General features: G+C 38.8%; 1 protein-coding gene across 2 annotated transcripts in view; it reads right to left on the bottom strand.

The window, feature by feature from the left end:
* Window positions 1-27,543, bottom strand: part of vps50 (VPS50 EARP/GARPII complex subunit) — a 117,357-nt gene that overhangs the window by 22,483 nt on the left and 67,331 nt on the right. The window contains exons 17-23 of one of the 2 annotated variants that reach the window (XM_023277468.3): window positions 26,709-26,799; window positions 24,343-24,528; window positions 21,328-21,446; window positions 19,872-19,978; window positions 18,584-18,705; window positions 14,111-14,188; window positions 13,555-13,635 (exon numbers count right to left, since the gene is read on the bottom strand). In XM_023277468.3, coding sequence (XP_023133236.1) covers window positions 13,555-13,635; window positions 14,111-14,188; window positions 18,584-18,705; window positions 19,872-19,978; window positions 21,328-21,446; window positions 24,343-24,528; window positions 26,709-26,799 — 784 coding nt within the window. The remainder of the gene's footprint in view (window positions 1-13,554; window positions 13,636-14,110; window positions 14,189-18,583; window positions 18,706-19,871; window positions 19,979-21,327; window positions 21,447-24,342; window positions 24,529-26,708; window positions 26,800-27,543) is intronic. The other variant, XM_023277466.3, reaches the window with a different exon arrangement.

Genomic DNA, 27,543 nt, shown 5'->3' with positions numbered 1-27,543 from the left:
AAGTTAAACTATTTCTACTAGATGTCTGGACCGTTTTGTCACCATGACTACTGAAAGCATTTCATCTACTATTGGCCTGTCTGCATCAACGAACTGTAGAGATGCAGACGTATCTGACTCACATCACAACTCACTCAGAAACACTGTATCTGAATGACAGAACAAAGGCACAATCTGTGATCTAAACACAACAGCAGGCCGACTCCTAAAAATAAAAACACTAGCTTTAACACTGTTATCGCCCCATGAAGCAATTTAATGGTGTGTTAACGCCCTAACATCCACCGCATTTTTACCAAAACAGACTAAAAGCTGGAAAGCATTTTGTTTGTTGAACAATTACAGTGAAAACTGTGTGCAGCACATAGTTATTCAATGAGTATATGCCTCTATAGACAAGAGAAAGGGGTTAAAAAGCTGCATTTTTACTGTGTTGACATTCTAATTTTAAAATAAGAAGCCATTGTTGTGTCTGCTGCTGCTATTGTTGCTGCGGTGCTGGTATCTTAAAATGGTTGACACTATTTGAATCATGAGGCTTTGGGATCTCACATGATGACTGTTCACAGCTCCGACACTGATGCTAACCTCAGATTGTATATAAAAAATGCATGGACCCTCCATGACATCCCTCACAGCTTAAAAATTTAAATCTGGTGGCTCTGGTCATCCTTATTTTGGCAGTATTTGACTCCTACTAACTTCCAGCTAAATCCAAAAATCCTAATAATGTATAACTTTAAGCCCTATTGTAATGTAAATAAGTGAGTTATATAAAAATCTCCCTGTACACCTGTCATGAACAGGTAGACTAAAGTAGTTTATCGTACCAGGGTGTAAATACATTCTGCTGGAAAGTTGGACATTTTAACATTGGGGTCTTTGGGGTTTGACTCGCTTTTGTACCCAGCCTCAAGTGACAACTCAAGGAACTGCAGTTTTTGGCACTTGTTGGCTTCTATTTTCAGCACCAGAGGTTGATGCTTGACAAAAACTGGATGTAAAACTGGCCTTTATTTAAAAACTCATTTAGACACATAAAATGCAAAAAGTAAGGATTCTTTACTCTCTGACTGAAAGGCTCGATTTTGTCTACTTAGTAGGAAAACAGAGAACAACATTAAGGGAGAAATGATGCAAAATAAGCATATTCTGTAATAAAATGTTGCTAAGATGCTGTTCTAAACACTTTGATTCTATTTCATCACTACATGACTTGGTTTGGGAAATTTATGAACGGCTCATTACTCAACAGGCCAACAGGTACATTAGCAACTGAGGCCAAAAGTAGATTTAAAACTCCGAAGGCAATAAACAAGGTTGGCTTCCTCTGAGGAGGCTATATTGCAGAGTACATTTTGTCCAACACTGGTGCAGATGGACAATAAGCAGTCCACTGATGTCCACTAGAGCATTTTCAAAAAGAAAAAAAAAAAAGCAGATCCAAATTCTCCACTAATTACTTTAGAAGCAAGTTATTCAATACACATTCTTTAAATGAGTGCCATTAATTGAATTTGCTGTAGAGCAGCCTGTCTGATTAATGAACTGAATATTTTCAAGTAACAGCTTGGGAGCATTCTCTGCGATAATTTAAATTATGTAATTAGAACAGCTGTAATAGGAGATATTCACTGATAACATGATAATTAAGATTTTCCTTCATTAACACCTGAAGTAAGTCGGACCTGATTCCACTTGTTTATTTCAGACACAAAACTAACTGTGGAATATACTAAAAAGTTGACAGAATTTTCCACTACTGTCATCAGCAGCATTTCACAATCCAGTACTCTGCAACGTTACCTAAATATCATCAGGTAAAATATTACAGTCAAAAATGCGTTTTGGTCATTGTTACTTCTCTTTGACATTTGAGCTTTACTGTGCAAAATGATGTTGAAAATGATCTGTAAATTTTTATTAGGTCTGACTTTATAAAATTGATCATTTTCAGCATGCAACAAGTCAGAACCTATGCCAATTTGAAGCCTTTTTCCACATTTCAGCACCAATATTGGCCCAAAAACATCACAGAGAGCCTAAAAGACGCAGTTTGTGTCCTGAAATCACACACAAAAAACCTTTTTCATTCATTTTGCCCTTAAATTCCACTACTATTAGGCTAACATCTGAAATGTCCATAAAAATGTAATTTACCTGTGATGAAGACAGAATAGATTTATGAGACTCACTCATAATGAATGTAATTGTTGTTTTGACAAAACATTAACAGGAGTTAAAGTTTAGTTTGTCGCTTCCAGCTGTTTGTAGGAGTCTTTTTTTTCTGAGTTTATTACCGGTAAATAGCTAAAGCATCAAACAGCAGCTTATAAGTGGCTCCAAAGAGAAAGAGTTACACGCATTTAGGCACCAGGAACAACAGCAGTAACTTCATTAATTACTTATATTTACAAATTCTCTGTCTCTTTTTCCCCACATTTGTCTCTGTTCAGTGTACTCCAGTTTGATAAAAGCCAACATGCCAAAAAATACCATAAAAAAAAAAAAAAATTCCTGCTTTCCTTGTAGAGAAAAACATAAATACACACTCCATATTTAGCTGCAGTAGTGGAGCTTTTAATATTAGCATTAAGGACAGTTTTTTAGCATCTCTTGTGCTAACTGTAAGCCCTTTGCCAGCATGGCCAAGCAGCAGCTAGTTAGCCTTTCCTACTTCAGCTCTGTCACACCAACATCAATACCAAGAGTCCTCCATTTGACTACACTTTAAATACTTTACTGTTTAGAAAAAAGAGTTTGTTGGCAAGGTCAGAATAAAAAAAATGCAATTCTGCTCATTGTATTATAGAAAAGGAAATATCTGTGTGGGAGTCTGACTGCTCAGCTGATCTGAAATAACACAATTTAGCCAAAAAGCAGGGCTGGGGTGAAAGAACAATTCCTGTCTTTGTGAGTTCACCACGTTTTAATTATCTGTCTGGCGCTGGCACTGTGAAGTGGCCCTCAAGTTAATGAACCACTTTAAGACCTTTTTGCTAAACGATGAGTAAAAAAAAGACTAACACTTCTATCTGACAGATAGATTCAGCCTTTTGTTAGTTTTTTTTTATTTTAAACGAGACCATTCTGCCCCCAGATAAGTCTTAATAATAGGCAAAGCATACTAAAGAAATTCAAACCTTTGAGACATTAATATTATTCAGTGATAGCTATGACTACAGAGGCATCTACAGCCCAAGTTGAGATCTTCAGATTGCTTATTGTTTCACATTCATTTTCCCATCATTGATGACAGATATATTTTTTAAAAGTACTGGCAATTAATTTTCTCACAAACTGAGTAATCAATTGTTCAACGTCTAATGACAACCCTTAAAACCAGAAACCAGAAACCTAAATGCTAAGCTATGAAAGCCAGATTTTGGCACTTATTTAATGCTCTCAAATTCACCACAGAATTTAAAGTTTAACCAGATTGAAAGAAACATTATTATTATGATGTACTGTACATCAAGCATCAAATGTTCAAACTAAATAGAAGTATGCTAATTTCAGATAATTATACATTACATTCAATACAATACATTCTTGATTTGTCCTAAAACATTTGACAATTTTTTGAATTAATGCTGGCCAGAGACAATAGTTGGAAACAAAATGCCTCCATTTATATATTTAAACATGTTTGATAGTGTTTCTTTTTACATATGGTCTTCTTTCTGCTCTTTGTTTATTTTTTAAAGCCTGAATCCACAGTAGAGTATTTTTTGTGCTTGCAGTGCAGATGCTGTAGTTTCCTTCTCCTGGTCCTTATCGCCAGACACTGATAAGCCTTCAGAGATAATCAATAATTAATATCAGCGGTACAAAACAGATCAATGAGTAAGAAAGGCACCTTTCAACAAGAGTTCATATATTTAAAAAATATTTCTGGCATTTATAGAAACTCAAACGTGTGCCAGAAAAGCCTCACGCCAAAAGATATTTCACCGCAGTGATTTGAAGCTGAACTATAATTTGATTCCAATTTTGGCAGCAGAAACACCTTAGAGCCTTTGGGGAGAAATTCTTTACTTATTTCTGTGAGCTCTGCTAACATGGAGTAGTTGAGATAGAACAGCTTGCCTAAATGTCCACTCCGTTGTCCTTGAGGACTTTTGTATTCTGTGGAGAGGCAAAAGGGGAAAACAAGTTTTGTTTCTGACTACGAGGTATTACAGCCAAAACGGTTTCCCCATGTGGACCTACAGCATTGTTAAGTATAAAGACATCAAGCATCAAAGACAGGGATGCTTATCTGCCTCGTGTAATGATTAGAAATTAAGCTCTGGAATTCCCACTGAAAAGAAAACTTATAAAACTGAACATCCAAGGAGGGATTTCAAAACAGATAAGAGCAAAGCTTTGAATACCACTAAAAAACAGTGGTAGCTTGATGACGATCAGTCCCTGCTGTTTTTTCTCAAACAGATCAAAGACAAGAGATCTGAGATATTTACCCTGCTGAAAGTTATTCTTAATAAGGACAGGCAGTTAAAACAGATCAATCTGTGAGTATATGTTAAATTTCTGTGTGTGTTGCAGCTTAAGTATAATGAGATTCTGCTGTGTTTAATGATATTCGCATGAGACATGTAATTCCCCTTCCCTAATTCCCCAGGGAGCAGTGGCACTAAAGCTTTATATCAATCAGGATGAACAGTTTTTCTCAGAAAAAAGACTGCAGCCCCGCAGGGAAACATCCTATAAGCCTCCTCTCATCTTACAGCTTCACCTCCTGCTTGAACTTACAACTCTACATAACATGCCTGCTATTGAATGCAAAACCGCTCAAAATCTCGGATCTAGCAGCTTGCAAATATATCTACTGCGGAAAACCCAGCCTGGAAACAAACTGTAGCTAGCTCCTGACTCCCTGAGTTCACTGCAATGCAGGTGATGGGTTTTAGTTGGCTCCAACAAATTCTCAGTTTTTCTCAAGTGCTGAGTCAGGGCCCACCTCTGCTCAAGCATCTGTATTATTCTTGGGTTTTCCCTGCAGGTCCACTGGGTGATTTGTTGAGTAGCACAATTTTGGGTAGCGGTCCGAGCTAGTTTTCAGGTGAGTACTTTAGGCGCTGTCAGCAGCAATGGACACACAAAAAAACATTCGTAACCCAAAGACACTGACTTTTCTCTCACAGCAGATGACCAAAACTAGCAAATGCACATTTAAGAAACCGGAGGCAGTGCATTTTGCTAAATTTTCTATCAGTGGACAGACTGATAAATTAAATTAAACTCTAACAAAGCACCTACATTTGTGCCTGTCATTACATTAGGTTTCTGAGAGGCAGGCAACAGTTTTGCATAACTTATCATTTCGGTCATTTTTAAATAAAGATACCAAAAAATAAATAAGTGGCTGGTTTCAGTTGTCAGATGCTTGTGGAGCCAACAAACAAGGCCAAGACCAAGGACTGCACAGTGATATACTGAAACTAAACAGAACAAATGAATCTCTTGCCCCCTCCAAAAATGTAAAATGGATTGGTTAAAGGCACAGCCCTAACAATTTGCAGTCTTATGAAAACAGGTGTTCGCACACAAACACTTAAAAGCGCTTGATAACTTCTAAATGATTTTCCCCAGCAAAAAAAGTTAAAAAAATCCTTAAACTGAAAGGTTCAGTAAAGTCTCTCCACTTGCTAATTCTGTAATCACACTTGTCATGAAGAAAGCTTAAAGCTGGGAGCTGAAAAGTGAGCTCTCAGCTGAAGTGTCTCAATCTATCGTGATTGACTGCTTACTCCTCTCCAATCCATTCCATAGAGATTCATGGCCAAGTGGAATGGACTGGCTGCCAGGCAATTACTGTCAAGTGGATCCTATTGCATCTCTTTGTCACTCTAATACTAGAAATTTGGTTCTCATTAGATAAATGTCAAATGGAATTAGAGCCTTCATTTATTTTGTGTGACATGAGCCTATTTCTGGCAACTTCTTTCCCCACAGCTGCTGGTCTGCTCACCTGCTTTGGAATGGCAAAACAACCATGACACAGGAAGAAATAGCTCTTGGTTTAAGAAAGCTGAACATGAACTAATTCAAACGAAATATGTGGAGCAGAAGTGGGGAATAAAGAGAATGCAGAATACTTACTGAAAGATTTAGAGTAGTGCTTGAAAGTTAGTGAACTCTTTAGAATTTTCTATGCTACTGCATAAATGTAGTCTAAAACATCATCAGATTTTCATACGATTCCTAAGAATACACGAGGAGAATGATTTAAATTATAGGACGAAAATATTATACTTGTTCAGTTATTTACTGAGGAAAATGATCCAATATTACATCTCCATGAGCTGTAAAAGCATGCAAACCTTGGTTTCAGTATCAAGCGTGACTCCTTCATGTGGCAATAACTGCACCTAAAGGCTACGTGTTTCCATCCTGCACATCATTTCTCACTACTGCTCCCTTAAGGTCCTACCACAAGGTTTCTGTTGGATGAAGGTCCAGACTTTGACTCGGCCATTCAGAAACATTCACTTAAATCTTCTTTAGCCATTCTTTTATAGAAAGACTTGTGTGCATAAGGTTGTTGTCTTGCTGTTAGAGACATTTGTTTTAAGAGTCATTTCATGGACACATTTTCCTTTGGAACTGGATGGTATAATTCACAATTCATTGCTACACCTGTGACAGTGAGCCATCCTGGCCTGATAAATGCAAATGGGCCCAAATCATGATACTACCACCACCGTGTTTCACAGATTCTTATGGAATAAGAAGAATAGATTCTGTTCCTTCCATTGTTTTCCTTTCTCCAAATAGAACATCTCTCATTTTAACTAAATTATCTATTTTGGGCTCATCTGCCAACAAAACACTATTTAGTAGACTTCTGGCTTATCCACATGATCTCTGGCAAACTGCAGTTAGACAATGATCTTCTCTATTGGAGAGGTGTGGCTTTCTCTTTCCAACTTTGCCATCACAACATGGATATTCAGCGTTCTCCTACTAGTGGATTCAAAAATATTAACATTGGCCAGTATAAGGTAGACCTTCAGTTGCTTAGGAGTTACCCTGGGACCCCTGTGACTTACATGCTTTGTTCTTGGAGTAATTTTTGATGGCTGATCACTTCTGGATAGTAAGAAGGGTCTTCTCCTCCACTCATGCACAATTTGTCTGGCAGTGGATCAGCAGAGTCCAGACTTTATAGCGGTGATCCACGGAACCTCAGTAAAAAGCAACTGGGCTTCTCTTTTAGGTTCTGGAAAATGTCTCACCTCTCATGCAAGAGATGGTTTTATAATCGTTTTCAAGGCGATGGGCATCAGCAAATCTTTGCCTGAGGTCAAAATTTCTTTGTTCACGCTACTATACATTTCCACAAGCATGCAGTGAAGATCAGATTTTGATAAATGCCTGGCAGCCCATTCACACCTCAATGTTATCATACTGACTGAAAAGTCTTTTTCAGCTTTAAATTAGCCACTCATCCTAGTTCACAGATTTTAGCCACTCACAGATACACAACGTTGATTCCATTTTGGCAACAAACAATTTACCAGGTAAACTATTTGGGTCTCATTTGTTTAATGGGCTTCTTTTGTCTATTTCTAGGCCTTGGGTGAAATCTGAAGATGTTTTGGATAACATCAAACCAGAAATTACAAAAACTATTCTCAAGGGTTCACAAATTTTCCAGCATAACTGTAAATCAAAGTGTCTGATTTTGCTCATCACTGTGTCTATCACAGTGGGAGATGTGATGAGTCACTGGCAGAAGTTGATGAGAAGTTTCAGACAGCAAACTGAGTTACTGTATCCATGGGGATGAACTGTCTTCTCATTACAGCCGAGGAGCATGACCTGCAGCTGGGCCTATCAACACAGTGTGTGCATGTGTTCTGAAATCCCAATAAAATGTCAATTCTCGTGATATCCTGACAACTACAGTATAAACAGTCACACCATGGAGCTTAATTATGATCTATAATCCCTGTCAAATGGCCATCCCCTCTGGAATGTTGCACCATTCTCAGAGCACGACAGCAGGCCACAACAAAGAGGCCAATGTGGACAGTGATGTGCTCTAGTGAGAGACGCAGAACAAATGACTGAGCTCAGTGTGCAGTGTGTGTGTGTGAAAGAAAACGTAGTGTATGTGTGTGTGCCTCTTATGAGAAGCAACGAGCCAGCATGGGTCGGCTGTGCCAAGATAGTGTAGCGAACCACAACCACAACACATGCTTAGGGATTATCACTGATACTGGGAGACAGCGTAAAAAGTGACTTGGACGGACAGTGTTCAATGTCGCACTGACATACCGTTGGACTACAAATGTGCGAATGCGTTAATTTGTCTATTGTAACACAGAATATCCTGGTATATGTGTTTTGGTTTTTTTGTTGCCTGTCACTGTGTCTCTTTGTGTACATATCTGCAGGCGCCCTCACTGCCAGATTACTGGTGCCAACACAGAAATTACTCGACTTCTCGCTGCTGTTTCAGTGCCAAGTTTGAAAAAGCTCCACTCTGCGTAAAAGTAAAGTACCCATGAGGAGGCACATGGACACACAAACACATGCACACGTCTAAACAACTCATCGCACAGCTGTGGGTCGATTTCATCAACTGTAACAGTGAAATCAAACAGAAAAACTAAATCAAATCAACAAATCAAACGTAATCTCAAGCGGTATTTCCTTATCGTAATGCCTGCGCTGATGGTGAGCAGTAAAATAAATACACACACAAACACACTATTGTATATTCAGTCAGAAGCACCAATGTGCTGTTGAACAATACACGCAGTTGTTTGTGCTGAAAGTTGAGAGGCATGCAATCACTGGCACAAATCTGCTGAAAAGAAGGAGGCGATAACACAAAAAGATAAGTTAGAAGGAGGAAAAATGGAGGTAAAAATGAAAGAACGAGAGACAAAGAGTTGCAAAAACAAGTGAGAAAAAATGGATTGACTGATTGAAAGATTAAATACCAGTGGCTTGAGAAGGAGAGAAGTAAAACGCCAGTGAACTAGAGGTGGCTTTCCAATCATTTCATTGCAAATGCTGGCCTTTGTCAGCTCTCTTCACAATGTTGCCTGCAGCAACGGCTCTCAACAGCTGTCACAGCTGAACTTTCTGGCAGCGTCAATATGGCCACAGATGGTGTTCATGGCATTATTCTGATATGGCACAGACATTTAACCTGCCCCCAGCAAGATCATCGAAGGATCCAAATTTTGTTAAGTAAAGATCTTAAGTAAATGATTATGCTACATGGCAGCTGATTTCGTCTCAGTAAAAGAATTCAGAGCTTCTTCACATCAGGTAATGACAACAAATCTCAACATGAAACTGGTCTGGATGGCAGCACAATGTTCTGTGAAACATAAAAAAAAAACATCTGTGCTGTTCACCAAAATTTCTGTCCCAAACACTAAATGAAATAAATCTGCACATAGTGAAGTGGAAATTGAAACTCTCAAACAGAGGCAATCGACAAGTGTTTCAGAAAGGTAATCAGGACTACAGGAGGCAGAAAAATACAACATAAACTAGTGGATCATCTTTTACCGTTTCCCTGTGGGGCTCCCAATTTAAACTAAAGTCACACTGTACCTGAGACCAGATGAGATGAGATGGAATCTCATTGGTGTTCACATGGGACTCTGAGTCATTACCAGTGCATTAGTTTTTGAATCAAACAGTTGTGACGGCAAATCAAGGGAGCAAAGCCGCAAGGATTCGACAGCTCAATTGACATGCAGTGTGCAATTAACTTTATAATCTGTTTACAAATGAGGTCTACCCTGTCGCAATCTCTGGAGTCTGTGAGTGTGTGTATTCATATGCAAGTGGAGGAATTTCGGTACTGAATACATGTGCATTTTCATATTCAGGCAAGCTGTCGACACGAAAAAAAAAAAAGGATTTATCATCCCCCCAACATCTAAGAGAAACAAGGAATAAAGTGTAATGACAATATGCATTAACTCTTGTGTGTGAGTTTGCAAGATTTATGTGTGCAGGTCTTGATGTGAAACACAGAAGAGCAAGAGGAAAGCAAGATAAAGATGAAAAAAGGGAAGAAAAATAGGGAGCGCTGTGTTAGTTTGGAAAATCGGCCATTTTTCCAACATTGAATGATTTATTGAGATGAGCTAAAATAGCTTTGCATATGAGAAAGGACAGACTAAAAGCATTTGCCAATACATTAGAGAAAGTGGATAGGTGTAGTTAGAGCGCGGCTGTGCCTTTCCTCTGAGGTGGTTTGAAATAGCTCTTAATCAGCCACAAAGTGATATGATTATGCTAATCTGAAACGCACAAGCACGTGGATTAGGTTTAGCACTGTTTTGTCTACTGAGAGAACTCATGGTCTCTCAAAAAAAACCAAACATGTCTCGGTGCATTACACTCTTCTGTTGTCGTTTTTTTCTCTGCATCTAGTCTGTGTGTCCGTCTGCGTCCATTTGATCAGTTCAGAGGGTACACATACTCTCCAAAGACAGCTGCTGAGCACCGAGCATGTCAGCAGCAGCCCGTCTGACATTTAAAAAACCTCTCACAATTTATTCAGGAAATTACCTTGGTGTAAATAGCTGCTGCACTGCCCCCCGAGGGTAGAAAACACGTTGCTGCGTAACGCAATTTAAAGTTTTGATAATTCATTATTCTTTTCTGGTATCTTTGACTTTTATCTGTTTTATTCCCTCTGCCTTCATGACTTTTTTTTTTTGCTTTTTTTGTGTTTCTTTTCTCCTTAGGCCACCTTCAAACTGCTGAGCTATAAACATTACAGCCAAGTTGCTAGCACTGCTATCACAACAAAATACCAATATGCTGCACTTTCAAATCAATGCTTTGTTTTAAAAAGATGCTTTAGATGCTGTGTGTTCCCTGCTGAGTATTCCTGCATGACGAGGTGATGCTGGCTGCAAAACAATTCACTCAGAATGCCTTCCTTTATACTCTGATGTGATATACATTAAAGATGAGACTGCACTGATGGTTGTCACAATAGCTTGTCATTAGGTTGTTACTGGCAGTAAAAGTCACCTGACAAATTTTGATATTGTACATTATGCATACTGTAAACTCAGAATTTAACATAAACCCATGAATAAGGGAACTGCCAGCTCAAAAGTTTACAGCTACAGGACAACAGCTTTTCCTGATCTGTGGTGTTACATGAATAAACAGATGAAATTAAGAGTCAAAAAGCCCTGCAGGTTCTCAGAAAATGAAAAAAATAATGTTATTCAGGATTCAACCACTGGGGAAATAATATATTTTCTTCATTTTCAGAGCTGATGGAGTATTGTGAGTCACTATTTGTGACATACGATAAAAATCTAATTTAGCCATGCCAAAACAATATTGGTGTGTTTGCTGTTCAATACAGTAGCTCCGAGATTCATATTTGTCTGGAAAAAAGGATGAGCTAATGTTGTCTATTTACAGACCTGCACAACCCTCCTGAATAATAATGTAAACAACTGACATACACTGATCAACCACAACTATAAAACCACCACAGGTGAATTAACCCTTAGATGCACATGTGCTTGGACCCTATACTCTTCTATAAGTGGGACAAAAATGACCCATGTAAGAAGCAATGTGCTTTATGCCATTTTTATCACTTTGGTTGAGAATAATCATTTGTATCATTGTTTGCATTATATTTTTGTGCACGCAAGAATGATTTCACATTTGAAATCAGTTTATTTCTCATTTTATAACAGATTTTGAACATTTTTGATAATTGAAAAAGAAGAATATTACACAGAACTGCAATAGAAGAATGTCAACTTCCATTTTGTTGACATTTTTCCACAGTTTTCCTCCAGCTGTTGCTGATCTCCAATTTTGTGCACTGCATCACTTCTTGTACGATACGATCAGTGATAAAGAGCTTGGGGTAGTAATACAAATATTACAATTTCTTTAAAAGTATAAAAGTAACTTCAAAATTTAACCCCTTGATGACTATTGTTGCGAACTCACATCATACCATTTTCATTCAGACTGCAGCTGAGATAACGTATCCATTCCCCCAATGCCGGTTTGTGCATATTCAGTACGTACCTTGGAACCTTTTGCAAGCACTGGTTTCTCGTAGGACCAGTCAGAGTGGGACCCAATTATTATATATCTGTTGTTATTCTTATATATCTGTTCTATGTGTAATGGTCAAATTAACAATCTCCACTTATTTTAGCATCAGCTGGAAAGCAAAAACACACAATTTTTTTTATTTAGTTGCAAATAAATTCAGGCGTCAAGGGGTTAAATGGTATGACATCAAAAACATGTTTTTTGAGGAATAGCTGGAATATGAAATGATAAAAACTTCTCATGAAAAAGAGGCTGTTGGCATGCGGGATGCTGGCATCAGAATGTCAAAAACTCCTCTTTTTGTCATCTAAGGAATTGTTTCAGACAGCTCCAGATGGAGGTGTGATCATGTCCCTCACATTTCTGCCAATTTCACCAATACTGAGCTCTTCAGAAGGAGTAGGACAATGTTCCACAAACCAGCATCAACAGCCTCATTAACTCGGTGTGTTGCAGATGTGTGACTCTATACTGACTTGTGATGTCTTCTCTATGACCCCAGTGTCTATCTACACATTATCATTTCTAACAGAGTACATACTTAATTGTTTCATGATGCCCATTCTGTTGTTGAAACAACACGCACCTGTTCCCCTAAGTTAAAAAGCATGAATAGATTTTAATAAAATATTCCAGGCTGTATTCATGTTTTTGTTTCGTATCGTATTAGATCTTGACTTGACCTCCAGTTTCCCCAGATCACCTCAATCCCAACTCATAACTTCATGTATTCAGCTGTTGCGGTGTGTGAACGGATTACTGGTCGATCCTTGTATTCACATTTACGTTTAAATCAGAATGACTAAAATATGAGATGAGTGAGTCATTCACTCACACTTCCACTGTAATAAGACTTAGGGGACGCAATTTGTTGTTTTTCCTCACTACAAACAATATAAACAAGCCAAAATTTCAACACCATTAATTTAATAACAGTCCATTAAGGCTGCCAGATGTGGCACCAGATTAAAGGCAGTAGTGAGGGATGACACTTGCATCATCATGTAACAGGGGAGACAGACTGCAGAAAGATCCACTATCACACAGAAAGTGAAGAGTGTGGACTGCGCGACACTAATAGGAAGTAGTGATTCAGAGCCCTAATGGAATAACACACACCTCCACCCTGGTCTGCCCACTTTAACAGAGAGAGGTGTGTGTGGTTGGTGACCACTGGACAGATAATGACGACCCCTAATGCATTTTGTGGCGACACCGGCTGTGGGCTCTCTCAACAGTAAGACCACACATTCTACGGTATGGTCAGGATGGATGAAGCAGATGGATAGAAACTAAAAGGAGACACGTAAAGAGGTGCATACGGATAGAAGGTGTACAGTGGAGAGAGCATGTCTGTGTCAGAAAATGAGACGGGTGATGAGGAAACAAGCTGCGCCAAAAGAGAAACAGGGAGAAAGACAGCGAGCGGGAAAGAGGGTGAGGAGGAAAGAAGAAGAGTTCCAGTCTTACCATGTCAATGAGGCTCTCCTGGATCCGGTTCAGTGTGGTTCTCAGTCTGCTGCTGATAAGGCCCAGACCCGATGACTCATACTGTAGAAATCATACACGCACACAGTTAGTGTCTGCACCGTGCACTAACACCTTCCTCCAGAACACACAATTCAGCAGAGTGTGAAAGCACGCGCACGCATACACGCTGCAACATCTGCTCTCATCTCACGTAGTCGGAGACAAGAGAATCTTTACTTTCTGCTTCTAGCCGACTCTAATCCTAAAAAGGGAGGAATAACCGGGAAGAACAGACATCAAAATCAGACAATCACAGCGACTACAGCAGATGACAGACGAGAGAAAAGAGCAGCGTGGAGAGGGTGTAAGCACAGCAAATTGAACATCTAAATGCCTTAAAAATCAATTTCAGATGCGCTTGATGTCACTTGATGAAGCAAATCACGCACATCTTAGGGGTTTCAGGACAACCACACCACACGTTGACTAGTATTTGCTACTCACAAGGCAGCACAACCCTGTACATTTGTCATAACACTTCAGGCTGTACTCTTACCAAGCATGCAGGACCCACCACCCTGGCAGGGCCTGTCTCTCTGCCACCGTGAGCTGGCAAAGATGGGCTTGGGACAGGCTATGGAAGACGGATGGACAGCAGAAAGGAAAAACAAGAAGCAAAATCTCAAATTTGAAAAGCAACACAGTGGAAGAAGTACTAGAGAGACAACAAAGAAATAAGCAAACAAAGAAAGTGAATTAGATGAATGGAAGTAATGAGTGGAATTACTCTTGTACACGTCCCCAATTCTCCTGCCTCACATTTTAATAGGCTTTAATTTAAGACCAAATTAGATACTAATATCTGTTGTGTAGCAGCTGGATATGAATTTATTCTGAAGCTGAGGAGGCACTGAGTTGGGTGTTGCTCCAACTGGTTGAAACACCTATTTAAGTTGTGGAATGCATCCCTTAGATCTCTCGGTGGAGAATTATGTTTTCTCAGAGGCTCTTGATCATCATACATTAAAAAGCTTTCAGGTTGAATTGACTTCTTTTGAAAACTTCTATTATTTTTTTTTGACAGCTCCAAAATGCAACACAATAAAGGTGCACTTAATCAGTTTTGCAAATGAGGTTCAGTTTGAATCCCAAAAGCCACCACCATGTTAAAAAGGTGTGTTTGTTGTTTGTTTGTTTTTTGTAAATCACCAAAATTACACCATTTATCAGAGAAGTAAGAATCAGCAGATTTTTTTTTTTTACCTTCCTGAGGTCCTTGAATTAATCATAAGATAATTTCAGTTTCACTGGGATTAACAACTAAGTCTAAAATTTTAATATTACCAAGATAATCCTAAAATCAGGACATTTTATCAAATCATTTCATTGTACATGCCTCAATTTAAAAATTGCTTGCAGTAACCAACAAATTCTATGGTCCTTGGTGTAATCAAGAAGCTGTTAATGACTTAGCGTAACAAACAGTCGTGCAAAAATTTCAAGAACACTTTGGTTGAACTAGGCTGAACTGCAGGCTGTGGCACTTAGAAAAATGTTGCTCTGAGTTTTTTCAATTTTTGAAACTGATTTAATTTTTTTCTTCATTTCTGATTCATGGCAACATTATTTTATTTCCCTGCACACAAGCCATTTTCAGTTCTTCTTACTTTTAGCCATGGTTGCGCTGTTTCCATAGAGGTGCGGGAGTTTATATTGCAGTGAAAAATGCTAGGGGTTCCAAGGGTTAAACATCTGGAGAAGTACTAAACATCCAGTAGCTGAAAACCAGTTGTATAAATAATCGTGATGAAGTCAGCACTGATTTCACCATGAGGTTGAGGCATTCTAATTTGACAAACTGAATGTGGCCGTTTATAAAGAAGTGGTCAGGTTGGGTCAGATGAAATGTCTCACTGAGCTGTTTTATGGCAACTAGAGAAGGCAGCATTTCTTCAGCCTGACCTACACTAGAGATACAAATTCAGGATACCTCGACTCCTCCTGCGTCAGTTTTGAAGATATAAGGCAATAACGAGAGTCAGTGGATGTTCTTTTGTATTTCAGGTCACAGGTGACTTTGCACATGTGCTTACAAGATAAATAACATCCAGCGTGAAGAAGAGTCTGTGGGAGTCAGGAGTCAAGAATGAAAAATAACAATTTCTTGTATTATCGTTCATTTTTCAGAGAAGCCATCAATTCAAGTGTCAGATACTTTCCTGATCTACTCTCTCTCTCTCTGTCTCGACCCCCTTTTTCCAGGCTGATTATTTTAGTAGGACGTCATTCACCTCCCCCATTTCTGCCACAGAATACATATTCTTCCATCTTTATCTTCCATTTTTCAACTCACATCTTCCTCATCTGTTCCTCGTCTGTCTCTTCCTAGAACTGACACTTGAGTGAAATATCCAAGTTAATCCCACGGGGTGAAGCTTTCCAGAATTTTTGAAACATTAATCACTTTTCCAAATATGTGTTTGTAAATCTGCCTCCGTCAGCCCCTGCAGTTGGAAACCTTGTTATTAATGGTGATGGACAATCTGTGAGCCGAGCACATAATGCATCTTTAGCATGTGTGTGACACCGACAATAGTGTGGCTTGGCTGAAAAGGGCCAATATACTGTACACAGATAATGGGCATATTTACCCTTTTGAATATTAATGCAAACCATTACTTTTCAAGTGGAAAACTCTGGCAGCTCCATCTTGACTCCAGCGGTGTAACGAGAGCAGAGCCTAGGTCAAAACACTGGCATATGTGCATAGCAATTTCCAGAAGCTTTTTAAAGATTCATGGGGACATTAGCATTTGACTGTCTGTGTCTTTCTGAGTGAGATTATTAATGTAATAGGTGGGTTCGTGAACTAACACTTTTGAGGACTAGAGGTGCAGCGGATTAAAAGTGAAAGTTAGACAGATGTACACAGAGAGATAGAGTGGCATGGGAGCAGTGAGAGTAAAAAGCAGGATGGATGAAAGACAAGCGACGCTATGTGAAAGGAGCAGAACAAATTACATTAAAGATATGGCGTCAAAAAAAAGACATCATGTGATGAAACACATTAACATACCGTATACGGCCCCACAGTGGTCAGATTGAGACACATGGGAAAAGCGACGCACTGACAAGTTATCAGCTCTGAACCACTTTGTCACCTTTCCTCATCTCACTTTGACACATACACACAAACATGTCAATAATGTGAGACAGAGATGCCCCCAATGGAGCGTTCATCCCCTTTATCTCCTCCACCTCGATGGGACAGAAGTCATTTTGCTGCCATCATTACCACTTCCCTGAGGAGATACTGACACGAATGCAGTTTTTTCTCCTTTACGATCACAGTAGAAATGACATGATAGTCTTTGGAGTGAGTAGTGGCTCTGGGCTCGCAGACGGTAACCCATCGCTCAACTGGAAATTTTTACGGTGAGATGGAATGCGATCAAAAAAAAGATGGAAAGACGGTTATTCCACGTCTCAGTGCATATCATCTAATAAACATGACAAAATCCATCTTTACAAACAGTAAATGGAGGCACTTCTCTTATATTGCCGGGCCACTGTAGAAGCAGAGGCAACGTGACGCAACTTATGTCTAGTAGTTTTATTCACAACCTTTGAAAATGAGTGTGAAACTAAAATCACAGCAACAAAACACCCACACACCAACCTCAACATCATCAGGCATCACAACAGACAAAAACAAAGTTAATTGTGGGGTATACCTAACAACTTGAGTTGTACTATAATGAACCACACCTACTGGCACTGCACATCAAAACACTAGCACCGAATGTTCTCTATTTTACTATTTTTACATTTACCTCTCTGCTACCTCTCGAAAAAATCTTAGATTTCATCACATTTTCTTCAAAAGTCGTCACAATTACAATTCATGCAAAATGCCACAAGATGTTAAATATCAAAGCAACTGGCTTTTATTTTAAGGAAAGATAGCACATGTCAAGCACAGATTCCACATGAAGAAGTTTGTTGGGTTCTTAAATGATAAAATAAGATGATCATGCCTCAAGGCCAATGCTCTATCTGGCAATTTTAACATAATATAAATAAAAGCAATCAGATCTGCATCATAGATCAAGGAGTTCTTTCTTTGTCCATGCTTCACCTCTCTACCAGCCTGGATACAATTTGTCCTGATAGTTTGTGTATGTTCTTGCTGAAAAAAGAAACAAGAAGCATTGATCGTATTCCTCTGTCTCTGGTCTTGCCTTGACGGAGAATCACACAGAAAGAGTAGGTGGGCGCCAAATAACCGCTTCACTAAATATTACATTTACACTCTAGTGTTTTCACATTGAGTTTGTCATCATTCAGCCTGCAGATGTACTTGACAATGTCGGGGGTTCAGACAGTTTCTGAAGTACCTGCTGTGAAAGATTCCTCCATGCTGCTGGCTCCGACACTTTAAGTTCACCCACATTAGAGCATTGATAAGCTTTTTTTTCACACCACATTCGATAGGTAGAGATTTAGGTCAGCACTCCAAGAGGGCAATTCTAAGACATCGGTTCAACAGGCAGTTGGTGTGCTTTGGATTATTATCCTGCTGAAAGATCCACTTTTCTTTCTTGAACCATCTTTTCACTGACTTCTTTAAGTTTGTCACCAAAATTAATCTTACAAATAACGATTCATTGACAACTGTAGGACAAGTAGCTTTATCATTTAGAGGAGTTTGTTCATGCTCCCTTAAGTGGCAATGTGATTTTTTTATTTTGAGTTGTACTATACTTGTTTTCTGTGGAGCAAAAGGCAGGTTTTAATAACTTGTCAAATAACGTAATAAATCTCATTGATAATTTAACCGTGTGAATACTTTGTAGGGCCAATGTATGCAAGATTGAAAAGTCAGAAATATAGAAAAAATACATTCAGTCACAAGGTTTAGCTTCAAAACTCTCCTCAGTAAGTGTATATACTGTGCCCCTGTGCTTTGCTTATTTTTCGTCAATATGAATACGTGATGTAAAAATCATAGTGTTAAAAAAATACTTACCATGTCATTACGTCCAAAGAAGGTGTATACGGCGTACAGGTAGTAATCGAAGAGCTGTGATACACAGTGGATCACATCGAAGGCAATTGGCTTCAGAATGTTCATCATCTGCATGTACTTTCCTGTACAAAGAGGAAGCAAACACAAAACAGTTAAATGTTTGGCTATAATGGAAGCTTGTGTGACTTTGATTACATCCTAAAGTGGAAAATGTAATAGTACTAATAATAGTACTATAAAACTAATGGAAGGCATTTATGTTGTTCTTATATTTTGGCTTGAAGATTTTTAAACCTAGTATCAGTTTACAAGGAATGAAATGTTTCAGTTCTTAAAATAAATCTAGCAGGAGATTAAAATTGTTAGACTACAGTAAGTTAATCATTGTAGAACCGCATCCTTCAGGGAAGACCTCAAGCAGGAACATGTTGCATTTGCATACAAATTGCAAGGACTTAATTTACTAGAAAGGTAATAAAAGCAATAACTACAGAGGGACAGGGGTGTAACAAGGTTACCACTGACTCAGAACTGATGAATGAAAGAAAAAAAGAAGAAATAAACTCAATCCAGCTGGCTTTGCCACTGAGACACTCTCATTTTTCACGCCCCTTCTCTTAAATTCTGCACCAAGAACTCAGCGAGCAATCCAGCTCCATCGAAGTGCTTCAGAGACTGAATTAGAAGTGACTGCATGGAATCAAACTTTGGCTTTTTCTTGCTTTAAGTTTTTCCACGACTCTAAATCAATATTATCTATTGTGTGAAAAAGACACAAAAAGATTCAAGTCTTTTATTTTGCCCTTTATGTGCAGGAAAGATTTTAAGTATGAGCAGAGAGGACAGATGCAATTTCACTGAAAACAAGAAATAGTTTGTTATTTAAACTGTATCATCTTTATGTCATGTAGCAGAAGGTTCCAGCCTGAGGACTGCAGCACAGGAAAGATAACTGCCTACCCTGATTCTGATTCACACATGAAAATCACATTACAAGGGTCACGTCACCAAGGAACACTTCCAACAAAGGGTCCAAGAGTCTTCAAAACCACGTCACAAGGACATGCGGACACCTCTTTGGAAACAGAAGGTCAGCGCTCAGGGCAAAGGCTAACTATTATTAGTGGAGCTCAGTCACACAGACTTTGAGCGTGCCAATCGCAATGATTTGCTTGCCTAATTGATGAATAAATGAAAATCTCAGCACTGTGGCACTGTCTGGGCTCGTCTCAAGGGTAGAGTCAGTTTTAAGTGTGTGTGTGTGTGTGTGTGTGTGTACAGCACCTACCGACAAGACGGATGACATTGAGGGTGGTGTTGGTGAGAATGGGTGCGTTGGTCTTGTTAAGGTTGTAGTCGGACTTTTTCTTGCTTCTTATGGTCTCTCGGGACACACTGATGCACACAGGAGGTGGGGGTGAGAGACAAAGTAGGGCAGAGGTATGAGGAAAGAGACTCCATGATATGTGCTAGCATCACTAATCCTCTGCCATCACAGGCCAGGTTCAAAACCTTTAGTGCGGGTCAAAGTCTTGTAATTGATCAATCATTACACAATGCAGGAGATACAGAAGGACTCCAGTGGTAAAATCTCTGAACTGGTGATCCCTGAGCACCAGAACCCTGACACGGAGCTCATTGAGCCGTATTAGCCGGCAATCATTACACGGGCAGCAATCATTACATGGCCTGTCTAATTTGTGGATGTGCCCATGCGACCCTATCAGTAATTAACCGTCAGAGATTCCCGCTTGTAAGAATGGGAAATGAGTCTTTTAGTGACTAGGGGCTAATCATTCTAGTCGGGTTAAAAGCGCATGGAGAAGGGAACAGGAAATGTAGTGAGGGTTAAAACAAAAATCTCAGGCATGTGAAATAATGAGACATTGAGCAAAAACATCACAATACCCTTAATAAGTCACTTTATTTTACATGACAGTCAATTATCACTTTAAGAATGCCTCTATAATGAGGAGCGACTGAATCAGTATTAGTATTTGATGTCTTGATTCTTGTGTAAAGCTGGTCGAAAATTTGAGCTGAGTTCTCAGATTTGCATAAACTCGTGTACTCATTCTTAGTAATTCAGTTCATCATACACACACAGAACCGTAGGTTTATTGACACAGACACTTCAAACTGAACAAATAGGGATATAAAATTTGTAACTCCATCATGCTGTATCAGATCAAGCACCAAAATGCACGAAGAAAACCTATACAATTGCAGCTATACCATGCTAATCATGCTACCGTTTGCATCAATTGTAGGTCTCTTAGAATTCAACTCAGAGGCAAAATACTAAACTTTCCTCAACTGCATTTAAATCAAAATTAACCTTTTTACATGAGGCGCAGAGGAGCGCATGATTGCCTTCACTATGATTAAACAGCGACTAATCTTTGAATAGTCACCAATCACGGAGGTGGATGTGGAAAAGAAAGAGAATTTTTTATGGGTAGACAAAAAGCTTTATAAAGATTTCTGCCTACTTAGCAGGGTTAGGCAGAGGTGAGCTAAAATTATCACTGGTAAAGGCATGAAAAGTGCCATAACGCATGACTTCATTTCCTTTTAGAATCCCCTTACAATAGAGATTTAAGGAGAGATAATTGTATTTGGCGCGTGTGATCAGCATGAGTTGCCTCCTATAGGTGTATACATTGTGTTTGTTTTCTTTCATATTTTCATCTAGTGTCTGTAGAGTGATGGGATATATCGCAATAACTTGACTTGAAACTGACCTCTTTTGAGGAACGTCACCTGTCTGCTCATCAACGTAGTCCTGCTTCAGCTCATCAGGGACATCGCTGTCGCTGTCGTAATCCTGGTACACACTCTTCTCCAGCTCATCCGACTCGTACTGAAGTGAAACAGAGAAGAGAAAGATCAGATGCAAAAATTGTCAAAGTGCTTGCACCAAGACGAGATACAGTGCAGATGAAGTGAGGAAAGTAGGTAAAAAAACAAGCCAAACGCTGCTATTACATGCTGGGAAAAGATCTGATTCAATGCCATCGATCATATAACACACTTCGGAGTAATATAAACTCATTACTCAAGATGAAAATAATATAAAACAGAATTGTGCTAAAGGTCTGTAATAAAATTATCTAAATATTAACTGCAAATAAACACAATTATCTCTTAGCCCCCGTGGGTATATAAGCATCAAATGACTGTCTTGAGGTGTAAAAGCAGAAAAATCTTTCACCTCTCAAAGGAGGGTTCAGATAAATCCTTTCTGAAATAAGACAATATTTTCTTTGTCCTTAACTGCATGCTCAGGGAACACAGGCGTCATACAGAAAGGATTACAAACTTAAGAGCAAGCCAACCTCGGGCTGCTGCAAGCCTGACGTGTTAGATAGTGCAATATTGTTTTTGATGTTGAACCAGAACAAAAGTATGAGCATAAAAAAAGTCAGGGTGTTGGGGCACTGGTGTAATTTCTTCTTTCTATTTTGATAAATAAACCTTCAAGGGAGAACTGACTGACTTTGTACTTCACACCAATATCAGGAGGAGCAGATGTGTGTAATATCCACAGTACAAAGTAATATTTTCTGGATCACTGTGTTTATGCTCTAGAGATCTGTTTGCACACTACAAAAACCTTCATATTGTTTATTTTCTTGTTGAAGATGCACAACAAATACTGACAGATGAGCAGTGAATTACAATTCTTCTTGGGTCATTCAATGGAAATCAATCAGTGCAATCTGACCCAGGACCTTGAAGTGCATAAGTAACTACTTTTCCAGCATTTTAAAAGCCCTGATAATTTGGTACAGAAGATAGCCACATGAAATTTTCAGGGATGAAAGACACACTTGAGCTCAATTAGAAACTCCCACAGAATACAATTTACATCCCCTCAAGGTGTCCCAATCTAAAGACAAAATCTTGTTTCTTCTACAACTAATTATGAGCATCAATATTGTTCGATAAATCATTGCTTCAGTAGCAAAAGTTTAATGTCTATGACATAGTGTAATAAAAAAGTATATGTATTATCTGTTTTATGATAATTCACTGGGAAAAACTGTAAAGTCATTTTAGGTCAACTTCCAATGGTCATATCATCATGTGAAAAACACGGTTGGTCACAAGTTAAATCAAGTGAAAGGTCTCATTTTTATATACATTTTAATACCAGACTCATTCTCTATCAATGATTTCCTCTGTGTTGGAATTATTTTCTAGTATAGTCCTATTCCAACAGGATGTTGTTTATGGCTGTGAAATGGAGAAACAACATTGGTGTTCACATGTTACATATAATAGTTTGGGTAAATCCCATTGATCAAACAAGTTTGGGGCATTTCTTGCTTATCTGAGTCTTTCCAATTCTTCACTGATAGTGTTCAGTTTACTTTCTGTCAGTTTGTTCTCTTGGTCTGTTTCCATCATTTCATTCTGAACAGCGTTGATGATGTGTAATCTTAGTATCCAACATTTGACTTTTCAGGGGGCAGGAAAAGGATCTTGTAGGAATTACAGTGGCTATAATTCCCTGGAAAAATAGAATCTCAAATTTTAGATTTTGTGTCAAAATATGCCTATATTACAAAAAACATTTGACACAGAAGGAATTATGGCAAGAAGATGAGGCTGGTATGTAAAATGTTGATTAGTGGAAAAATCACGCTGAACAAAAATTGGATTTTGGTTTTAGAAAAAGAAAGGCCAATTAAAAGTGTGAAATTTCGATGCACTCTTATGTACGTCAAGGCCCTGTAACTCAGAAAATATTCATAGTATGATGTAACAGTTATATAGCCTCTTTAAACATTCTAAAGTTATTGTACATAAAAAAAATCAGTGGATTCGGAGGGGTCAGGTGGAAACTTCTTTCAGATTTGGCTGATTGTATTTGGAATGACCCTGTTCACTGTCTGTTATGTATAGCACTAAATTGGCAGGCCTTGCAATTTTATAAAAACAACTGAGACTGCCAGCAAAATAGAACAGCAACGAAACACTTCATTTAAGTAAAAGTGCTCTGTATTTTTATTAAAAACAAAACACAGTTTAGAAAATGTGCCCCTAAGAAATAAAAAGGCTGCACATACTGAAGCATAGGATGCTAAAAATTACACTAAAGCAGCATACTGGGGAGTGCTGCTGTGCAGAGGAAAATAAGTTATTCCTCATGGATGACGGCTGAAAAATTCTGCTGTTCTACATACTGCTTTTTTCTCATGTTCATCATTGGCGCTAGTAATCCATGAGCTATTTAACAGCTTATAGTACATGTCGGACAATGTTTTGAAGTGCTATAATAATTACAGCAGGTTCTGCACTGCGGGCCTCACAACCTTGATAAAGGTTTGTTATGGTCCTGTTGATGAGAGCTTTGAGCCACTTAAAAACTCAAATTGTATCTGGATAGTGGCAAAGAACAACTTGATTGCACCAGCAGATATGATCTGTAGACAGTCCACATAAATAATGATGATGGACAAAGATGATAGACATGATGATGGCAATGGCAAATGAGCAAACACAGCAGTGAGGTTCATTTATAACCATAAATACCAATAGTGTTTATTCCTACTTTATCTTAACTCCTTTTTCGAATTTCATCACAACCCCAAAATATTTATTACATTATATTTATAATATTTGCAATCTTTTAACCAAGTTGGCAGCATATATTTTTTACATTTTTCACAGATGCAGCTAACTCTGCATCATTTTGCGAGACGGGGAAAAAAATGTCATGTGTTTGCAAACCGCCATTTCTCAACACCTACTCCATTAGATGCCAGCACATCCTCTGTCTCCTCCTCTTTGTGCTCAATATGCATCTCAAAAGGGTTTCCCTCCTGAAGGTACTGCTGGAACAGAGACAGCTCCTCCTGAGGTGGGCTGGTTGAACACGCAGCCTGTCTGCTCGGGGAAACAGATGGAGAGCGACACTGGCCCATAAACTTAAACTCCTGGATGAGAGAGGATGGAGAGACAAACAAGAGAAAGATTTCAACAGATGAGGCACATATGAACCTTGGAAACTTGTAGCATTTCAAAACCTAGCCATTGCTATCAATCATACTACCTTACAAGGAGCTACCTTAAAAAGTAATCATAAATACACGAAAACAGTGGTATTAAATAAAAGAGGTTACACTGTGGACATGTATTAACATTACAACCTAACAGGTAGAGCTGCCCCTAATAGTGAATCCAGTGATACAGTAATGTTAGCCATGTCGCTTGGTGCTCACTCTGATGTTAGACAGCTTAGATAGATGTGTGCTATTACGGACAGTCTCCTTGCTGGTTTTTCCATCACATTTATAGTCAGTATCTCTTTTGCTGTTGTTACTGACACTTGCTTTGTACATGTGCTTGTGAAATTTGTATTTCAAAGTCTCATTATTAAGATTTTCTATTTTCATGTAATGTAACACAGTGTTAACAATGTTCCACCCGTTGCCATCTTCGGCACTGGAATTCAAACCATTCTCTGAAGCACTCTAAAACTATTTATTTGAATGACTAAATTAATATGTGAAATGACTAGTGGGCCTAGGGCTTGATTGGGGGCAGCCTTACAGGTAATCACATTTTTTAGGAAATAGCTTGGGTTGAAAGTCAAAATCAAGGCAACTTGCTTAATCTTGCCCAATTTTATATGTCACCTTCTGTAGTTGTAAGGAAAAGACAGAAACAGCTGAAAGTGTCTAAGCTGATGTGAGGAAATGGCTACATTTTCTGTTAAGGTGCTTTTCCATTAACACCTACTCGGCTCGACTCTACTCGGTTTAGGTTGTTTTCCATTACAATTGAGTACCACCTCATTGTGAGTGGAGTCGTCATAGCATGGTGGCCCGGAAGTCCCGTGACGTCATTTGTGTGCAACACAAATGCAACACAACAATGGAGGACATTGAGGGGATGGTATACCTGCTGCTCGGTCTATGGCTTTTAGTCAGATTCAAAGTACTAGAAGAGAGTTAGTCTCTGTCCATTGCTGTTGCCAGTTTTTTTAAAAAAATGGTGGGTTTGGTTTTCGTGAAGGAGTCGCTCTCGTGTGTCATCACTCCCTGTCCAATCAGTGGCCTGCACTCTGTAGACGTCACATTATCGGTTCGATTCAGCTCGCTAGGAACCCCGGCCGAGTAGGTACTAAAATAACACCTGGTACCAGGTACTACACCCTAATGGAAAACCTCACAAACCGAGTACAGTCAAGCAAAGTCAAGCCGAGTAGGTGCTAGTGGAAAAGTGCCATCAGAGAACACACTTCACAACCAAAACTAAGTAGTACCTTCAACATAGTGCCTCTCATCAGTGGGTTGTAAAGGGCTGCATCACAGAAGCATTGTCTTTTGCCAATTTGGTCACACAGCTCATTTTCTAACAAAGGCCAAGTATTAGATTCCTTGCATAATAAATATAATAAAGTGGTGTAGACATAGAAAATTCCTCATACTACTAGATTTATTATGAAGGTTCTTTGGCATGTTTGTTTGTTGCAAAGTGTGCCCAAGCAAAGCGGAGATGAAAGGGAAAAAAGATGAAAGTGAAAATGAAAAACAGTCTTTGAATTAAGTCCATTTATCTTTTTGACATCTCTTTCCATTCATCACTTATGTTTCTATGTGAGGCGAGCTGAGCATACGGTCAGCAAAAATGATCTTTTCTTTAAGTTTGTTACTGTGTGCATTGGAGATACCGACAACATTTTGGTTGTGGTTATGCACTCTACATTAAGCTCTGATATGCAAGGGTTTATGTTTTTAACTGTTGCTTGTGTGTGTCCTCAGACTCTACTCCCAGGAGAAACAACACTAGCTTGATTTAAGATCCAAGAGTTTCTATTCGTCACATGAAGTGAAATGCAAAGTGACGATCCATAGGCTGTGCAACAACAAGAAGACATGATAAAAAAAAACATTCCTTAAAAATAGAAAAAGTCATAAATAATGAGGAGACTGAGAAACTTGATCCTCATCTGTGTTATATAATGTGCAGTGAACTTTACACACTTGCACACACACAGGTACCTGAGCAGAATTCCTTGTGTTTCATATCTTTATGCAGATTACACAGTGGTGGAGTGTGCGGTGAGTGACAGTGTTGAATAAATGAAAGCTACTGTGAGCTTCTTACTCACATGGAGCTGGGCAATGTTGAAGTTAGACTTGACTGGACACAGTTCCCACGTCTCATTTTCCAGAAACATCCTCAGCTCTTCTAGTCGTGCCCTGAGGAGTTGTGAAAAGAGTAAAAAAAAAAAAAAAATAAGCCCAGAGTAAATAAAAGTCCAAAAGCAGACAAAAGGCATCGACATCTGTCCATTTCATATATTAAAGCAGCTCCTGTGTTCGGAGACCACAGATTGAATACCGTATTAAATCAATAAATCCTGCAAAGGTCACCGTTGCACAGTGAGAAAGAAGAGGTGTGCGTTGTTTGTAGCATGTTTTAATATTAACTGTCATCACAGCTCAGAACAGCCACCCTCACACACCAGGTCAACATTAGGTTTTTCTGTGTGAAATGTCAGTGCAATCACAAACACTGCAGCACCTCTCTGCAGTTTCTTTTCCAAAAGGTGTTTGAAGTATGAAAAGTGAAAGGATATGGAGCACAGGAAAGATACAGGTAAAACTCGCAGTTGACTTCGGCTCATCTCAGACTCATTTAAATATATTTAACCAGTCACTTTGCAAAAGCAGGATCCATTTCCCTGCAGCTATAGTACTCAAAGTTAATGCACTGAGAGTTAAAGGACGTTAAAACTTTGAAAACATTTCAATCATTTCAGAGCAAATGAGATACAAGAAAAAAAACAAGCAGAAATTACAAATGGTGCAGCTCTTATATATTTATAATGTCTGAACCCTGACAATGTCATTCTGCATTTCACATCCGCAGGCCAACAATACACCCCCGCTGATGACTGAGTGTGTTATAGCCGGCAGCTGACAGACAATACAGGCAGAGTT

Source organism: Amphiprion ocellaris, chromosome 15 (genome assembly GCF_022539595.1).
Source record: "Amphiprion ocellaris isolate individual 3 ecotype Okinawa chromosome 15, ASM2253959v1, whole genome shotgun sequence".
In the NCBI taxonomy this organism is placed as follows: Eukaryota; Metazoa; Chordata; class Actinopteri; family Pomacentridae; genus Amphiprion; species Amphiprion ocellaris.
The sequence above is the reverse complement of the archived record's forward strand: the minus strand, read 5'-3'. Positions and strand labels throughout refer to the sequence as shown.